The following is a 16,971-nucleotide window of genomic DNA, read 5'->3' on the forward strand; positions in this document are numbered from 1 at the left end:
ATCAATTATAGTAATCGATTGCCATAATCATTGAATTTCCCAGCTCCCCTTTGACGCCGATTTTTTTTTCGATCATACGATAATAAAAAAAACAACATTAATAGTTCTGTCACAGCCTATTCAAAAGCAGTTTGTCGACTTAGAATCAGTTGCATGAAAATCTGCATATATATTATCTTATGTTACGTAACAAGTCAGAATCCATTTAAAATTTGATTTAAAAAATAACTGAGACTGGTACCTACTCTAATATTCGTATGTGTTCGAGAATAGGTGCAGCCGGTTACTCAAAAACAAGTAAAAATGACCAGCTGGTACTGAATAAGCTATGGTACAAATCAACTTAAAAAAATAGCATATACATATGTAGGTACTTACCGAAATGGATAAAAAATCAGATAATTGTACTACAGGCTGTCTCCAATCTAAGCAAAACGAACAATCTGTTAAAAGAGAGAAAATTTATTATTACCCAATTATTTACTTACTAACCTATAAAGCCCCATACTCACTATGCGCTTATGCGTCGATTTGATGCGCTACGATGCGATGGGTTGTACGGCGGTTTGGGGGAATGTCGGTTTTGGAGCGCACTAACAAATCGAATCGACGAACCACATCGACGCATCGCATTGACAAACCGCATCATACTCCCGATGGACGCATGGACGCATTAAATTGACACATGAGTGCATACTGAGTATGGGGCCTAAGCAAATTATATACAGGGTGTCCCAGTCTGAGCGTGCATTAGAAATATCTAGAGAACTACAACATCTAGCTCGGAGATTTCTTGCACATCATAGTTTCATAACGAGATCTATCGATCAAAAATATTTTCAATATGGCGGCACTTCCGGAAATACCGGAAGTGACAACAACTTTCTTATTTTAAATGGGTGCCCCCCATTTTTTATTACATACTTAAATTCTCTGTAAAATTTTATGAATTTTAATATTTAAAATTTTTGAACGAAAAAAACTGCCTGTCAAAAATATGTGTATAGCCTAAACGTCAAATTTAGTGATTACCACAGCCACTGTGCCATAAAGAAAAAACACGTGGCTATCTATTTCAAAAATTAAATTGTTCGAATGTCATATAATCATGGCCATAGCTGTGATAGAATTTAGCGATTAAGAAACTATATAAATCATTTTTTTTAAATGGAAACCCACTTTTTTTATTTCACTAGTGAAAGGGTTTTTTAATTCGTTATTTTTTGATTATACATGTTCCTATACCTAAAATAAATAGTTTTTAAGGTATTTAAGATTAAGTTTTAAAAGGTATATTTTTTGTTTTTTTTAACCAGCAGCCTAAGCCTTTAAACGTCACGCGACTAAACGTCACACGTAAAACTATATCTGGCCATGTCATATTGCCACTAGCTATTACTAAAATACGAGATATATTTTTATAAATACACTTTAGGTATAAAGTTTTACCAGACAGTATTTATAATACTATACGAAATTCAAATAATTAGTTTTTTGAAGGAAGAAAATAAATTGTCTGACGGTTTGACACTTAATGTCAACGGAAGCTAACTAAAATCAAGAAAAAATTACGCTTTGAAACTAAATCCTAAATAACTTAAAAACTATTTATTTTAGGTATAGTCAAAATGTATAATCAAAAAGTAACGAATTAAAAAACATTTTCACTAGTGAAATAAAAAAAAGTGGGTTTCCATTTAAAAAAAATGATTTACGATAATTTTTAATCGCTCAATTCTATGACAGCTACGGCCAATACTATATGACATTTGAACAATTTAATTTTTGAAATAGATAGCCACATGTCTTCTCTTTATGTCCCAGCAGCTGTGGTAATCGCTAAATTTGATGTTTAGGCTATACAAATTTTTGTATAGCCACCCTGTATAGCCTCCATAAAATCAGTGGTTAATAACAGATTCGAAAATATGTATACAAATTCATAACTTTAACCATAGAGGTTAAAATAAATACTTTAACCTTGCTATGGATATAAAACTTAAAAAATCACGAAAAAAGGATAGAATGTGTGGAGAATGAGCCACGAATATTTCAATAAAAATTTACATAATCATCTTACTCACATTGAAATTGAAAGTCTTGTAGGTATTTGATTCAAAACTAACTTACATCTTATTGTTATTGAATAATGTTATAATTCACAATTTGCACACATAACATCACTTTATTTCCTTAAACTTACTCTATACTTCGGATAGATCATAGTTGCTCAATTACTTCTCTATCTTATGATTTGTACCGATTCACGCGATAACTATCAACTAACAGCAACAAATAAAGAAATCCCATGATACAAAAAATTAAATAAACCAGTGACAGAAAAAAATTGTTTTGTTTTTCCTTTGTTCTTCTCGACGTGCGTGGCTAGCGTGATCAGCATGATAATGATTATGGGCTGCTTGGCGAAAAATTTTCGGTGTTACACAGTGTTGCTAGATTGTCAAAAAAGTTGCCAATTATGCGACAATAAAATTCATGATTATATTTATATATTTCAAGTCATTTTAATTAAGACATACATAACAAATAAAGACATACCTACAACTGGTATTTTAAAAAGTATTTTTTTATTTTATAAGTATGTGAGTAATGGTAGTGCACATTTAGAAAAAATAATTTTGTCAACATGCAGGGTGAGTCAAATTTATATTTAAACTAAAGTTATATTTTTTAAATTGCATATTGCACATATTGCTGTACAGGTTGTACCATTTTAGTGTGTTTTACAGGGATACAAAATACAAAAATGCAGCTTTTATATCACTGTTCTACTTTTTATGAAACTAAAAATGCTACAGAGATTTGTCCTAGCCCTTTTAGTTACTGAAATACTAGGCGAATTTGAAAATTTTGCATTTTTCGACATTCTTCGTATCTCGGTTATTTTATAAATTATGGAAAAGGAAAAAACTGAGTTCTGTAGAGTTTTTAGGTAGAATCCAATGGCGTGGAATGGTCAATAACCAAAATTTGACGTCAAGTAAATTATTTGATTGTTTTTTTTACCTAATTTAAACAAGCTAGTTATCTATGTTAAAAGGTAAATAATGCATTCTTTACCAAATTGAGCAGTGCATTTTTCGAACACCCCTTATAATGTCCTATTATTGTTCTATAGGGCAGAATATATGTATAGAACGTAAATAAAACCTTGCGTATTCACCATTTTATCATAAATCAAAAAGAGTTAATAAAATAATTACAAAATATTCCAAAAGTATAAAGGAACTACCATTTAACAATAAAAATATTTATTATCATATATTTAAACTTCAGGAACATGCAACGCTTTAAAAGGTATTTAATAGAAAATAATTATAAGAAAGTATAAAAAATCTCGCATTCACCATTTTATCAAGAATTGCATATGTTAAATAAAAATAATATTTCTTCCAGATTAATTTTTTATTTACAATGAGAAACATGTTTACTAATAAAGATCGAATAGAAAAACATCCATAAATATATGAAACGATTTACTTAACAACATTTATTTTGTATATATTATATCTAAATATTTATTAACACGAATTACATATTTAAGGGTGAGTTTTTTATTTTAAAATTTAATTAGACTCATCGGGATTGTCTACCAGAAGTCAGAAGGGGTTTTTATGTGTTTTTTTTTATATATTTTATAGTCTCTTTTATATCTATATAACAAATAACATTTATTTTAAAATAGTAATACACAGTAACAATTTTTAACAAAATTATTTTAATGTAAAATATTTAATGTAGGCACAGAAACTAGTTTAAACAGCTGGGTTTGAAAATATCTATTTTCTGTATTATACAGGGTGGTCCATTTGTGCGAGGAAGTCCAATATCGTCGTTGTCTAAGATATGAAAAAAAGTGTTATACAAATGTTGCATTGTTTATTATAATGGTGCATATCCCAAAAATATTGTGTTGTATACAGGATGTCACAAAAAAAGTAATGATCACTTTAAATAAAAAAAATCACTCTTTAATTCTGCATCTAAAAGAAAAATAATAAATAGGGTGTTGCATTTAAAAAAATTAGATATACCATTTTAAATATTGCGATGTGGGCGACCCCATAAAAATTACCCTCTATAAGAAAATGTAAATTTTATTTCGCGAGTTTATTCTGTTATCCTTTATAATAAATGTTTTTTGACACATTCGATATGCAAAAAACATATTTTTATGATATGTCCCTTTACTATGAACTTACTCATAACTTTACTATGAAGCCATCTGTATAAAACTTTTTTTCATATCTTCGATAATGACGACAATATTGGACTTCCTCGCATAATGGGCCCCCTGTATATATTTTTAAATATATTATTAGGCCCCAGACCTCCTTATAGAGCCGCTTATGATTTTAAAAGTTAAGCATATTTCTGTGAAAGGAAATAACCAAATAAGTTTATCGAGTAATAATTCTGCCTCCGTAGATTTTAGAATCAGAATTTTATGTAAAAATTCTTCTAAAAAATAATTTAAGTGGTATATAATTAGTATAAACTGTTGTGGGAAAACTAGTTTCTCTACTTTACATAGAAAAATCACTGCTATAATATACAGTATGGTCATGATATTTGACGCACATACAAGAAAAAAAATCTACATCTCAGAAAACTGCTAATAAATGAATCAAAATTTGAATTTTTCCTTTGGTATACAATCAGAGTATACAAAGAACTTTATTTTTAATAACATACTAAGTTTTTTAGTAGTTTATTGTAGTTTGCTTTGACAATTACAAAGAATAATAATTTCTGAGAAACTTAGATTTTATTTTTATTTCATAAATGTCAATATATCTTGAAGATACTGTTCTCAAAACATTGTATTAAATTAAAAGAAACAAACAGTATTATTGTGCTTTGTTTTTGATATAAAATTCTGTATACAGAACAATTCTTATTTTATCATAGATATACAGGGTTGTTCACCCCATACGACACGGAGTATTGTAGCTAAACGATTAGATTTTTACAAATTGTAAGCATAAATTTGGGTTTGTTGAAGGACTGTTGGAGCTGAAATCAATTTGAAAATACTTTTACAAGATACAGAGTGTCCCAAATAAGTAAAAAATATTATAGTTTTATCTTTTTAAATAGAACACTCTGTATATTATTATATTTTTAGATTCTACGATTAAAATAAAGGTAAATTTGATTAAGGTTTATCACACTTAAACTTTACCGATTTTGAAACATTTTCAATTTTATGAAATTGCAGTAAAAATGTTAAGGCTTCATTTCTCCAAGGGTATCGAAGTTTTTAATACTAAATAATTACTGATGTTTATTTATTGATCAGATATTGTGTTGCCATAATAAACAAAATACTATCTTATACAGGGTCTCTAAAAAATTATAATAAATAATTACTAGCTTTAAACGGAAATAACTTGTTTAATTTAAATGGAACACCCTGTATATTTTACGAGAACGAGATGCACAATTTAATTGTCTATCAAATTGTATTATACCATTTTTTACCTATCTTTTCAAGTTTTCGTAGAAGTAGGATTTTCTTATAATTTAGACCTCATTTATCACTCTATATCCATGGAATATTGACATTTTAGAATATATTTAAAAATGTAACAAATTTTCAAAAAGTACCAGATACTAATATTGTCGATATAATTCGCTTATTTCATTAAAAAAATATATAAAAAACTGTTTAAATATTTGTTAAATATAGTACCAATTAATATGATCCCAGTATTTAAACTACATTAATTGACTGTTTACGTTGATTAATAATAATTGCTCAAAATACTAAAAAAACTGAATTTTGTATGTGTATTAGACATTGTGGTAAAAAGTAACACCTTATAAATTTTATTTCATTTTTGACGAACTCTTATTTATAACAACAGAGATGTTCATTTCTATAACTTATTATTGTATTGATTTCTGAGTCAAATCCACATTTATTTAGAATAATTTATTGATTAAAACAATTAAGTATGTAATTAACTAATTGTTAGGCGGAGTATATTAATAATTAGTAATAATTGGTATACTCTTTTACAAATTTTAAATAGTTTTCTTTTTGTAAACAAATAGGCTTGCAATATTATTATTTTTACCACCTGTATATTTTCTACATATGTTGCTTTAAAAAACACTAAAATGTCAATATTCCATGGGTATAGTGATAAATGAGATTTGTACGAAAACTTGAATAGGTAAAAAATGGTATACAGTTTGATAGACAATTAGTTTGTGCATCTGATTCACGTAAAATATACAGGGTGTTCCCTTTAAATTAAACAAAATATTGCCGTTGAAAGCTAGTAATTATTTAATATAATTTTTTCAACACTCTGTATAAGGTAGTATAATTTTTATTATTGCAACATAATATCTGATCAATAAATAATCTTCAGTAAATATTTAGTATGAAAACCTTTCAATACACTTGAAGAGATAAAGCATTACATTTTTTACTGCAATTTCACAAAATTGAAAATATTTCAAAAACGGTAAGGTTTAAGTGCGATAAACCCTAATCAAATTTACCTTTATTTCAGTCGTAGAATCTAAAAATAGAATAATATACAGGGTGTTCCATTTAAAAAAATACAACTATAATATTTTTGACTTATTTGGGACACTCTGTATCTTGTAAAATTATTTTTAAATTGTAGCTCTAATAGTCCTTCAACGAACCCAAAACTTTGTAAAAATCTAATGGTTTAGCTACAATACTCCGTGTCGTATGTGGTGAACAACCCTGTATACTATAAGATCGAAAAAGAAGGCGTCAAAGACACGGCTGGGAATGGCAATCGATGATAATTTTGGTGAGATCAAACTCTAGACGTCGTTTACTGGGTTCGAACTCTTCTTTATTTTGTAATGGCGCTTATACAGGGTGTTTCAAAACAAATGCGAAAAACTTCAGGGGGTGATTCCTTGTTCAAAATAAAGGAAAGTTTGCTTCATAAACGTTGGGTCAAAAGTCAACCATTAGGGAGATATCGCGGTACAAAGATGGCGGAAAAATAATGTTCTTATTTTTTATCTTGAAAACGAAAAGAGATAGACTAATGAAATTTTATGGAAGCATTACTGTTATGAAAACACACTTTCTGGTAATTTTTTCACTTTTTTAAAATGAGTGGAAGGGGTTGAAATAAACTACCCCTATCATTCTTGTTAATGAAATTTAACGAAAAATCTTATCAAACACATGCAAAAAAATTAATTTGGATAATTTAGTTTGTTTAGAAACTTTTTTATCTCTTGTATTTTTTTTATAAAACTCACCGATTTGAAATTAAAAAATAAAATGTAAAGCATTACATGTCGGGACCAAAAATATTTTTAGATTAAGAATCTAGTGATAATAATGATAATAATAATAATCTAGATAATAACGTATTGCAATAGGGTAATGTCAAATAAAACAATATTAGAAACATTCTAAAAAGTGACAGCGGCCGACTAGATTTTTTCCTAAAAAAATTACAGCTGCCCACTAGATTCTTTATCTAAAAATGTTTTTTGTCCTGACATGTAATGCTTTACATTTTATTTTTTAATTTCAAATCGGTGAGTTTTATCAAAAAAACACAAGAGATAAAAAAGTTTCTAAATAAACTAAACTATCAAAATTTTTTTTTTTTGCATGTGTTTGATAAGATTTTTCTTTAAATTTCATTAACAAGAATGATAGGGGTAGTTTATTTCAACCCCTTCCACTCATTTAAAAAAGTGAAAAAATTACCAGAAAGTGTGTTTTCATAACAGTAATGCTTCCGTAAAATTTCATTAGTCTATCTCTTTTCGTTTTCAAGATAAAAATAAAAACATTATTTTTCCGCCATCTTTGTACCTCCCTAATGGTTGACTTTTGACCCAACGTTTATAAAGCAAACTACCCTTTATTTTGAACAAGGAATCACCCCCTGAAGTTTTTCGCATTGTTTTGAAACACCCTGTATACTGCCAGTTGGCTTTAAGAAGGTAGTAATTTATTTTTATATTGAGTAAAAATGAATTTTAAGTGGTGTACTTAGTTTAAATTCGAGAAAAAGTAATTTTTTGGAAATAGATTTGTGTATCTGGAATCGTTCTATCCTTTTTTAATATTTCTATAATTAGCGTTAATTTTTGATAAGTTTTATGTCAATTTTTAGTAAATGACGTCTAGAGATTGACCTCGCCAAAATTATCATCGATTGTCATTCTCCAGCCGTTGGCGCCGTTTATTTTCGATCATACGGTAGATATTAAAATCAATATCCATCTAATAATTGATTTATTTTGAAAAATATTCATGCAAAACAGATAGGTCTGCAGCCTAAAATTATCATATAAATTCGAAATAGTCTTTTTTATTCACAACTATATTGGAATACAGCTAACACCCTATACACATTTATAATTTGAATAACACCTAAAAACACCAAGAACATCGAAAAAAAACAGCAAAGGTGTGTATAATTCAAGTCTTTTGAAAAAGGACACATTCGTGTTAAAAATTGCTTATCTTTTGCTCAAAAAAAATGACGAAAAATAGAGTTAACAAAATTGCAAGAAAGAATATAATAGAAAGAATAAAACTGACAGTAGTAAAAAAAATATTAAGTAATATACTTAATAAAAGAGCAAAATTAAAAAAAAAAAGTTTGAAAAAAAAATAGAGTGACTTGTATTATCGATGTTATCTACCACATTTAAAATTTGTGAAGGGAGTTTTAAATTTACAAACTTCAGACACATATCTTATAATTAGTATTGTTAAAGCTTTCAACGGTATAGCTTAGTCTCTAGAAAAAATACAAAACTAAGTGAAAATGTATAAACATTATTTGCATTTCATATTCTAACAATAAAAATAAGTAATATGTAAATTATACAAATGTAACAAATCTATTATAATTGCTGTTCAATGCTTCTAGTGTATGTAATTAGTATTATTTTTTTTCTTTTTAAAAATAAATATTCATTTTAATGATTACTGATTTTTATAGTAACCATTTCATATAATCTTAAAACTAAAAAATAGTAGTATAAAATATCTTCCATTTTATAAAGAACAATTTAGTCTAATAAATAATATAATTTGACTAGATTACCCAGTAGGTAATATCACTAACAAGGGATCACATAAAATTTGCATCTACAAAATATGTGAATAACAGATAACAATTATACATAGTAAAACCTAAGTATATCACCTAAGTGATGACTGATTACATATTTAGTTTAATGATTTGTTTTGTACTGAAAAAATATATAATTTCTAAGTCACTAAAACATTTTACTAAATTCTACTATACAACTAAATTATTTGATGCTTTTTAAGTCTGCTTTCTGCTTCTAGTCATCCTAATTTGAGAAAATAAAGTAACATATAAAAATACTGAAATACTTACTTTATAAAAAATAATCTCTATTAAAAAAATACTTTTAAAATTCTAAAAAAATGTTTTACTTATATTTTATACTTTTATTAATAATTGTACTCAAGGGGTAATTATCAGAAAATAAAGACATATTTTCTCTATTCTTTTACTCTATGCTTTTATACTACAGTAAAATAAATATTACATATATTTGTTATAAACAAAAAACAATAATTTTATTTAGCGTCATTAGAATCTTTATAAAGCTTCATTCTGAAATTAGTGGAATAAATTAGTTGTTTCAAATAGCTTTCCTCTAATTTCAATGCAAGAATTTAGAAGGTCAAAATTAGTTGTAGTAATTTCAATTAGTAGAAGAAGATACTAAACTTTTACCTTTTTCCACTAATTTTACTTAAGAATTTGCGAGTAATGTCATTTTGGCCTTTGATTATTATCCATCAAGAGGAATTGTGGTTTCAAAATAAGTTTATTGCTTTATAAGCTCATTATTAGGCTTTCTCTATGGACCCAACTGACTACAGTGTGTTGTTCTATTAATTTTAATTGTATTTTTTTAAGACATTGTGGATGATCGTAAACTCATAGTATAAAGTATAATTGAAACCACCAATTTAGAGGTTTTGAATGAAGCCTTAGAGGACTATTTTTTGATGCTTAATAAACATCATTTAAAATTTAAATAATAATTATCTAGTTGTGCTTTAATCACATCACAGTTGAAAACAAATGTATTATCAATTTTTAAGCGTGTTTTTTCCATTGAAAAAATGTAGTTAACAAAAATGTTGAATTTTCTTTTAATCGTTGAAAATGTCACACTTATGTAGTATTATAATAAATCACTTTATATACCATACGATTGACAAAAAAAGAGCGCCAAAGGCAGCTGGGGAATGATCATTGAATTTTAGCGAGGTCAATCTCTAGACGCCATTAGCCCATGCTCAAGCACAAATAATAAATGTTCTTTTCCTTTTTAATCTTTCTATAATTAGTGTTAATTTTTGACCAGCTTTATGTCAATTTTCGGTAAATGACGTGTAGATATTGACCTCGCCAAAATTATCATCGTCATTGTTATTCCCTAGCCCTCTTTGACGCCGTTTTTTTTCGATCATACAGTAATTTCTATTTATTAAGTTCAAAACTTCTATAAAATAAATCATATAAGTTTTGAGAATCTGTTGTGTGAAAAAATTAGTTTCACTTTAATATGTGCTCTTTTAAATGTACTTCTTCTTTTAAGATTAATATACAGGGTTGTTCACCACATACGACACGGAGTATTGTAGCCAAACGATTAGATTTTTACAAATTGTAAGTTTTGGGTTCGTTGAAGGACTATTAGAGCTACAATATAAAAATATTTTTACAAGATACAGATGTCCCAAATGAGTAAAAAATATTATAGTTGTATCTTTTTAAATGAAACACCCTGTATATTATTCTATTTCTAGATTATACGATTGAAATTAAGGTAAATTTGATTAAGGTTTGTCACACTTAAACCTTACGGTTTTTGAAATATTTTCAATTTTATGAAATTGCAATAAAAATTTTAAGGCTTCATTTCTCCAAAGGTATCGAAGTTTTTAATACTAAATATTTACTGCAGTTTATTTATTGATCAGATATTGTGTTGCAATAATCAACAAAATACTACCTTATACAGAGTGTCTAAAAATTTATATTAAATAATTACTAGCTTTAAACGGCAATAACTTGTTTAATTTAAATGAAACACCCTGTATATTTTACGAGAATAAGATGCACAATTCAATTTAATTGTCTATCAAATTGAATTATACCATATTTTACATATCTCTTCAAGTTTTCGTAGAAAATGCATTTTCTTATAATTTAGATCTCATTTATCACTATACCCATGGAATATTGACATTTTAGATTTATTTGTGCAATTTCATAAAATTGAAAATATTTCAAATACCGCAAGGGTTAAGTGTGATAAACCTCAAATTTACAATTTCAATCGTAGAATCTTATTTCCGGTTCTATAGCGTGATCCGCCTTCCGGTTCCTTGCCGCCATTGCCTTCTGTCCATCCAGTCATGGGCTTGTAAATTGCGCAATGACATTGCCTTTGTTACCCCCTTTAACCATGTCTCTCGGGGTCTTCCTCATTTTCTTTTTCCAGTTGGGATCCATTTCATTATATTCTTTGGTAGGCTTTCTTCTCCCATTCTGTTTACATGCCCATACCAGATTAATTGTTTTTTTTGGATTTCCTCTATGATGGTTATCTCTTTCTTCGTTATTCTTCTTATTTCTTCATTTCGCACTTTTTCCAATTTTGATTTTCTTGCCGATCTTCTGAGGAAGTCTATTTCAGTTGCTAAAACTTGATAAGACTTGCTCATCTGCCATACTTCAGCGCCATAAGTAAGTGTGCTCTTAACTATAGTGTCATATATGCGGGTTTTTGTTGTGGTATTTATATTTTTTTGCCAAAGAATAGAATTTAGTGCCCCTGATCGTAGAATCTAAAAATAGAATAATATAAAGGTGTTCCATTTAAAAAAATGAAACTATAATATTTTTTACTTCTTTGGGACACTCTGTACCTTCTAAAAATATTTTTAAATTGTAGCATTAATAGCCCTTCAACAAACCCAAAACTTGCAATTTGTAAAAATCTAATAATTGTTTAGCTACAATACTCCGTGTGGTTTGTGGTGGACAACCCTGTATATTTTGAGCAAAAATAAAGATATTCTCATTTTATCGGATTAAAGAATCAACAGAAATAGAGAGAGAAGACTGAATCTGTGACGAAATCGAAGGAGTCGCTGACGGAATCCTCAAAGGTATCTCTTCAATTTTCTCCAGATCTGCTGCTCCAGCTGAATTCTGCTTACAAAGTCTAGGGCTCTAAAATAACAAAAATATATTTCAAATCAGAATTACTATCTATAATCACAGCCTATTCGTAACCAGCCTGCCGAATTTTCGATTATTTGCATAGAAATCTACTTACTACGACACTAGATACTGAAAAACGAGCTATGGCCAGCTGACTACTGAATAAGCTGTGCTATAATATACAAGGTGGTCCGAACTGTATTCCGGAAATTTTGGCAGCATATTCTGCAGATAAAAATAAGTAAAAAAGTTCGTATAAATGTATGCCCAAATATTCTTAGTTTCGGAAATACAGGGCGTAGAAGTTTCATTTTTATTTCGATTTTTTCTAAATAATTTCTGAAGCAACGTCAATATTTGGATGGAAATTGGTGTCTGGAAGTTTTTTGACATGAGAAATTTGATTTTGGTGTCACTATGACTCCTACTTGTAGAGGACGCCACTTACATACTTTTTAACTAATTTAAAGAGTAATAAATTTTCGTCCGTACCTGTATAAAACTACTGGGTAAAAAATATACAATTAAAATTACAATTTAGTTTTTTACGCAAAAAAGGTCTCTTGGTAAAAATTGATACGAGTAATGGTTGTCGAGATATTTGTAATCTGAGTTATATCAATACCTGTCATCATTGACATAAATTAAACATGCGTGTTGACTAAATAGTTATTAGACTGAAATTATAAATTTCAAATGTTTTCGTGCCAAAAGTTCAACTGAAACTGTTTTATCACCGTTTTTTCGAAGAAAAATTTATGATTAATTTAAAAAAATAAAGTTTCCGAATGTATCATTTCAGTCAAATGACTATGTACAGGGTGGGTCAAATTCGACGCTTTTAAATGGAAACACCCTTTTCTATAAGAGATAGACAAAAACTAATATTGGTGTCTGGAGCTCAATTTTTGTCAAAAACATGATGGTGAAAACCGTACATCGATATCTTTTATCGTTTCGGAGTTACGGGGTGTTTTTCAAAAATATGCATTTTTAACAAATCGCTGTATCTTTTTTGCTATGGAAAATTTTGTATTTTTATGCAAACATTTCCAAAGCACCTTTTTACGTAGAATTTAATGGTTTAAGTATAATTTTTTTAAAATTAATAATTTAAGAATTATCAACAGAAAATTTGATTTTTTATATGGGACACCCTATATATTTTTAATTAGCTGAAAAGAATTTAAAATTACCTTTCCAAAAATATAGCATACTTGATATTTTGTTATAATGCCCTTCGAAATACAGATTTTTCAAAAGTTCGCCACTTTTAACTAGTAGGCTTTGGACCCCTCATTGATGATATGCCCTTAATGGAACTCGAAAACATATTTTTCCAGCAAGACGACGCACCGCTTCTGAACGCTAAAGTTATGAGCAAATTTCTGCAGCCAATTTCAAGAATAATTGAATAGCTAACCAAGAACCCAGCCGTTGGCCGCCGAGGCCGCCTGACTTGGTGCCCATGGATCTAATCCTATGGATATATTTGCGGAAGAATAAAGGTTCCTTATTCTTCTGTATAATCTAGACAAGAATTAGAAATACTTAGCAGTTATGAGAGTGTATCTTTCACCCACACTGAGTTAATGAATTCCGCGAGAAATGTTCAAAAACTGCCCCGTCTGTCCATAACAGAAGACGGTCGATATGTCGAACACCTGTAGCAAAATCTCATGACCTGGTTTGCTATTTATTTTTATTGTTATGAGATATAGTTTAAATGTGTTGATGTTGGTTAAATATATTTTAAATTGTTATAAAATTCTGCATCTCTCATAGCAAATATTATTTTCGTTTTAATTGATGCTCACAGCTAGAATTTTTTTGCATTACAGTCGGTGCCGTTCATAGCCTACTTATTTAAAGCGGGCGAATTTTTATATACTCTATATCTCGAAGCGGAATCGAGCAAAATATCAAGTGTATTATATTTTTGGAAAGGTAATTTTAAATTCTTTTCAATAAATTATAAATATACAGGTTGTCCCATATAAAAAATCAAATTTTCTGTTGATAACTCTAAAATTATTAATTTAAAAAAAATTATACTAAAACAATTAAATTCTACGTAAAAAGGTGCTTCGGAAATGTTTGCATAGAAATACAAAATTTTTCATAGCAAAAAAGTTACAGCGATTTGTTAAAAATGCACATTTTTGAAAAACACCCCGTAACTCCGAAACGGTAACAGATATTAATGTGCGGTTTTTACCATCATGTTTTTGATGAAAATTGAGCTCCAGACACCGATATTAGTTTTCGTCTATCTCCTATAGAAAAGGGTGTTTCCATTTAAAAGCGTCGAATTTGACCCACCCTGTACTTAAAATGTTTATTTTTTGTCAATAATTTATTGACTATTACCATCCTAAATATCTTGAGAACGGTTGCTCGTAGCTATCTTTACCAAGAGACATGTTTTACGTAAAAAATCACAGAAATATATGTTTTTTTACTCAGTAGTTTTATACAGGTACGGACGAAAAGTTATTACCCTTCAAAGCAGTTAAAACATATGTAGGTAGCGCCCCCTACAAATAGGACTTATATTGACATCAAAATTAAATTTTTCATGTCAAAAATCTCCCAGACACCAATTTTCATTGGCTTAACGTCTAGGGCTTGACTTCGCCAAAATTATCATCGATTGTCATTTCCCAGCCGTCCTGAATGCCGTTTCTTTTTTCGATCATATGGTATTATAACAATTATTATTTAAAGCATCCATTAAATGGACAGTATTTAGATATGCAAAATGCAGACACAAAATACTCGTAAATAATCTATATAGCTCATAAAATGTTATATCCGAAAATTCCAAATGCTATTAAAATTCATATTCGTAAAATTATCCGATATTTCGCACGCATTTGATATTTATAAACACGAATAATGCTTTCTATGTGTACGTCCATTTTGTAGGTTTACAATAGGCGCTGTACAGTAATTACTCCAAATAATCATTTTTCCGCCAATTCAACGCATTTTGCATTGTCTACTGTTTTTCGTGTGGCGCTGAAACGTCCAGATTAATTGATCTCCTGTATTAACCGATAATTGGATTTAATAAATTAAACGTTGATTTAGTTTAAATAATCACATCTATATTATTTAAGATACTAGATATTTACCTTTTTGAAACATGTCAATATTTTCAAGGCTGGTAAAACATGATAAATGAAAATTATTTTCTCGAGAGTTAAAGTAGATGGAGTTATTTTACTTTGAAATTTAAAAAAAATACTTTTTGGTTTAATTTGGAGGACCACTGGATTTTTTCTGTGTTTTTGTTGATTTTTTAAAAAATATAATGTTTTTAAATGTCACAGAATAAAAAAATAAAAATAAGATTCAAAAATATTTAGTAAGTTTACAGTAAATATCAATGACCTCTAAATAAATTTATTTCGATGTCACTGGTAAATATGGTAATAGCAAACATTAGACCAGTGTTTACAAAATCAAATTCTATTATCAAAATATAAGTCATTTACGTTGGACGTAGGAAGCCTTGTCTAGTAAATAAGACTTCAATGCTTTGCGAAATGAAGAAAATGATGTTATGGATTTGATTTCAAATGGCAGAGGATTATGCATTTTTTTCGAGTTGTATAATATTGAACTTTTAACTAACTCTGAGCGTGGGGTAGGTAGATAAAGATCTTGCTCCGCGTTCCTGAGTGGATAACTGTGAGATGGCCTTTCTTGAGAAGCTGATACATGCTTACGTATTAAGCAAACGGATTCAAATATAAATAAGGAAGGAAGAGCTAATATTTTAATTTTTTAAAAAAGTCCTGGCAATGAGTTCTGCTGTTTAGTCCCAGTGAATATCGAACAGCTCTCTTCTGGAGCTTGAAAATGCGGTCAAATTGAGTCGCACCACACGTACCTCAGAATGGAAGAGCATATCTGAGGTACGACTCAAAAAGTGCATAATAAACAGCTCTAGCCACTGACAAGTTAAGCTCCTTAGAAACAGATCTTAATGCAAAACAGGCAGAACTTAATTTTTTCGACAAAGTGTCCATATGCATGTCCCATTTCAGAGAATTGTCTACAACAAGCCCTAAGAATTTTACAGATTTTACGTCGTCAATGGTGGTGTTGTTAGGTACAAAAGGCTGCAGCGAGTTTTTATACGACAAAGCTTTAGTTTTAGAAATGTTGAGACTCAGGAGGTTCAAATCGCACCAAGATTTAATGGTGATTAAGTCATTTGATATAATCCTATAAAGTGCCGTGATGTCCTTGTTACTCCAAGTGAAGCTAGTGTCGTCCGCAAAAAGACATATTTTACCACTGATGTTTATGTTAGCAATGTCGTTAATAAAAAGAAGAAACAAAATAGGGCCTAATACTGAGCCCTGCATGATACTCCACATTCTATTGGCTTGCTAGAAGACAACGTGGTATCCACCCTCACAAGTTGAATTCTTTTGCCCAGATACGACTTAAACCATTCGAGAGATGTTTCCCTGAACCCATAGTGCTGCAGTTTATTATATAATTAGGATCTTGACACAGTCGAGGTTGATTTACACAGTTGAACTCCTTAGAAAAATCACAGAAAATTGTTGCTGTAGAATGATGGTTATTTAAGCTGGAGTAACCTTTATTAAGGAGGGAAAACATAGCGTCATTTGTGGACTTGTACTTAAACAGAAAAGATACCAGCCTTCTTTTAACC

At 29.1% G+C, this 16,971-nt stretch overlaps 1 protein-coding gene across 1 annotated transcript in view; it reads right to left on the reverse strand.

Moving 5' to 3' along the window:
• Nucleotides 1-12,053: 12,053 nt before the first annotated feature.
• Nucleotides 12,054-16,971, reverse strand: part of LOC115881481 (retinal guanylyl cyclase 2) — a 197,655-nt gene continuing 192,737 nt past the window's right edge. The window contains exon 22 of the mRNA XM_030898974.1: nucleotides 12,054-12,284. Within this exon, the coding sequence (XP_030754834.1) occupies nucleotides 12,135-12,284 (150 nt within the window). The 3' untranslated portion in view covers nucleotides 12,054-12,134. The remainder of the gene's footprint in view (nucleotides 12,285-16,971) is intronic.

This window comes from Sitophilus oryzae, unplaced genomic scaffold (genome assembly GCF_002938485.1).
Source record: "Sitophilus oryzae breed Bouriz unplaced genomic scaffold, Soryzae_2.0 scaffold_172_pilon_pilon, whole genome shotgun sequence".
Taxonomy (NCBI): domain Eukaryota; kingdom Metazoa; phylum Arthropoda; class Insecta; order Coleoptera; family Curculionidae; genus Sitophilus; species Sitophilus oryzae.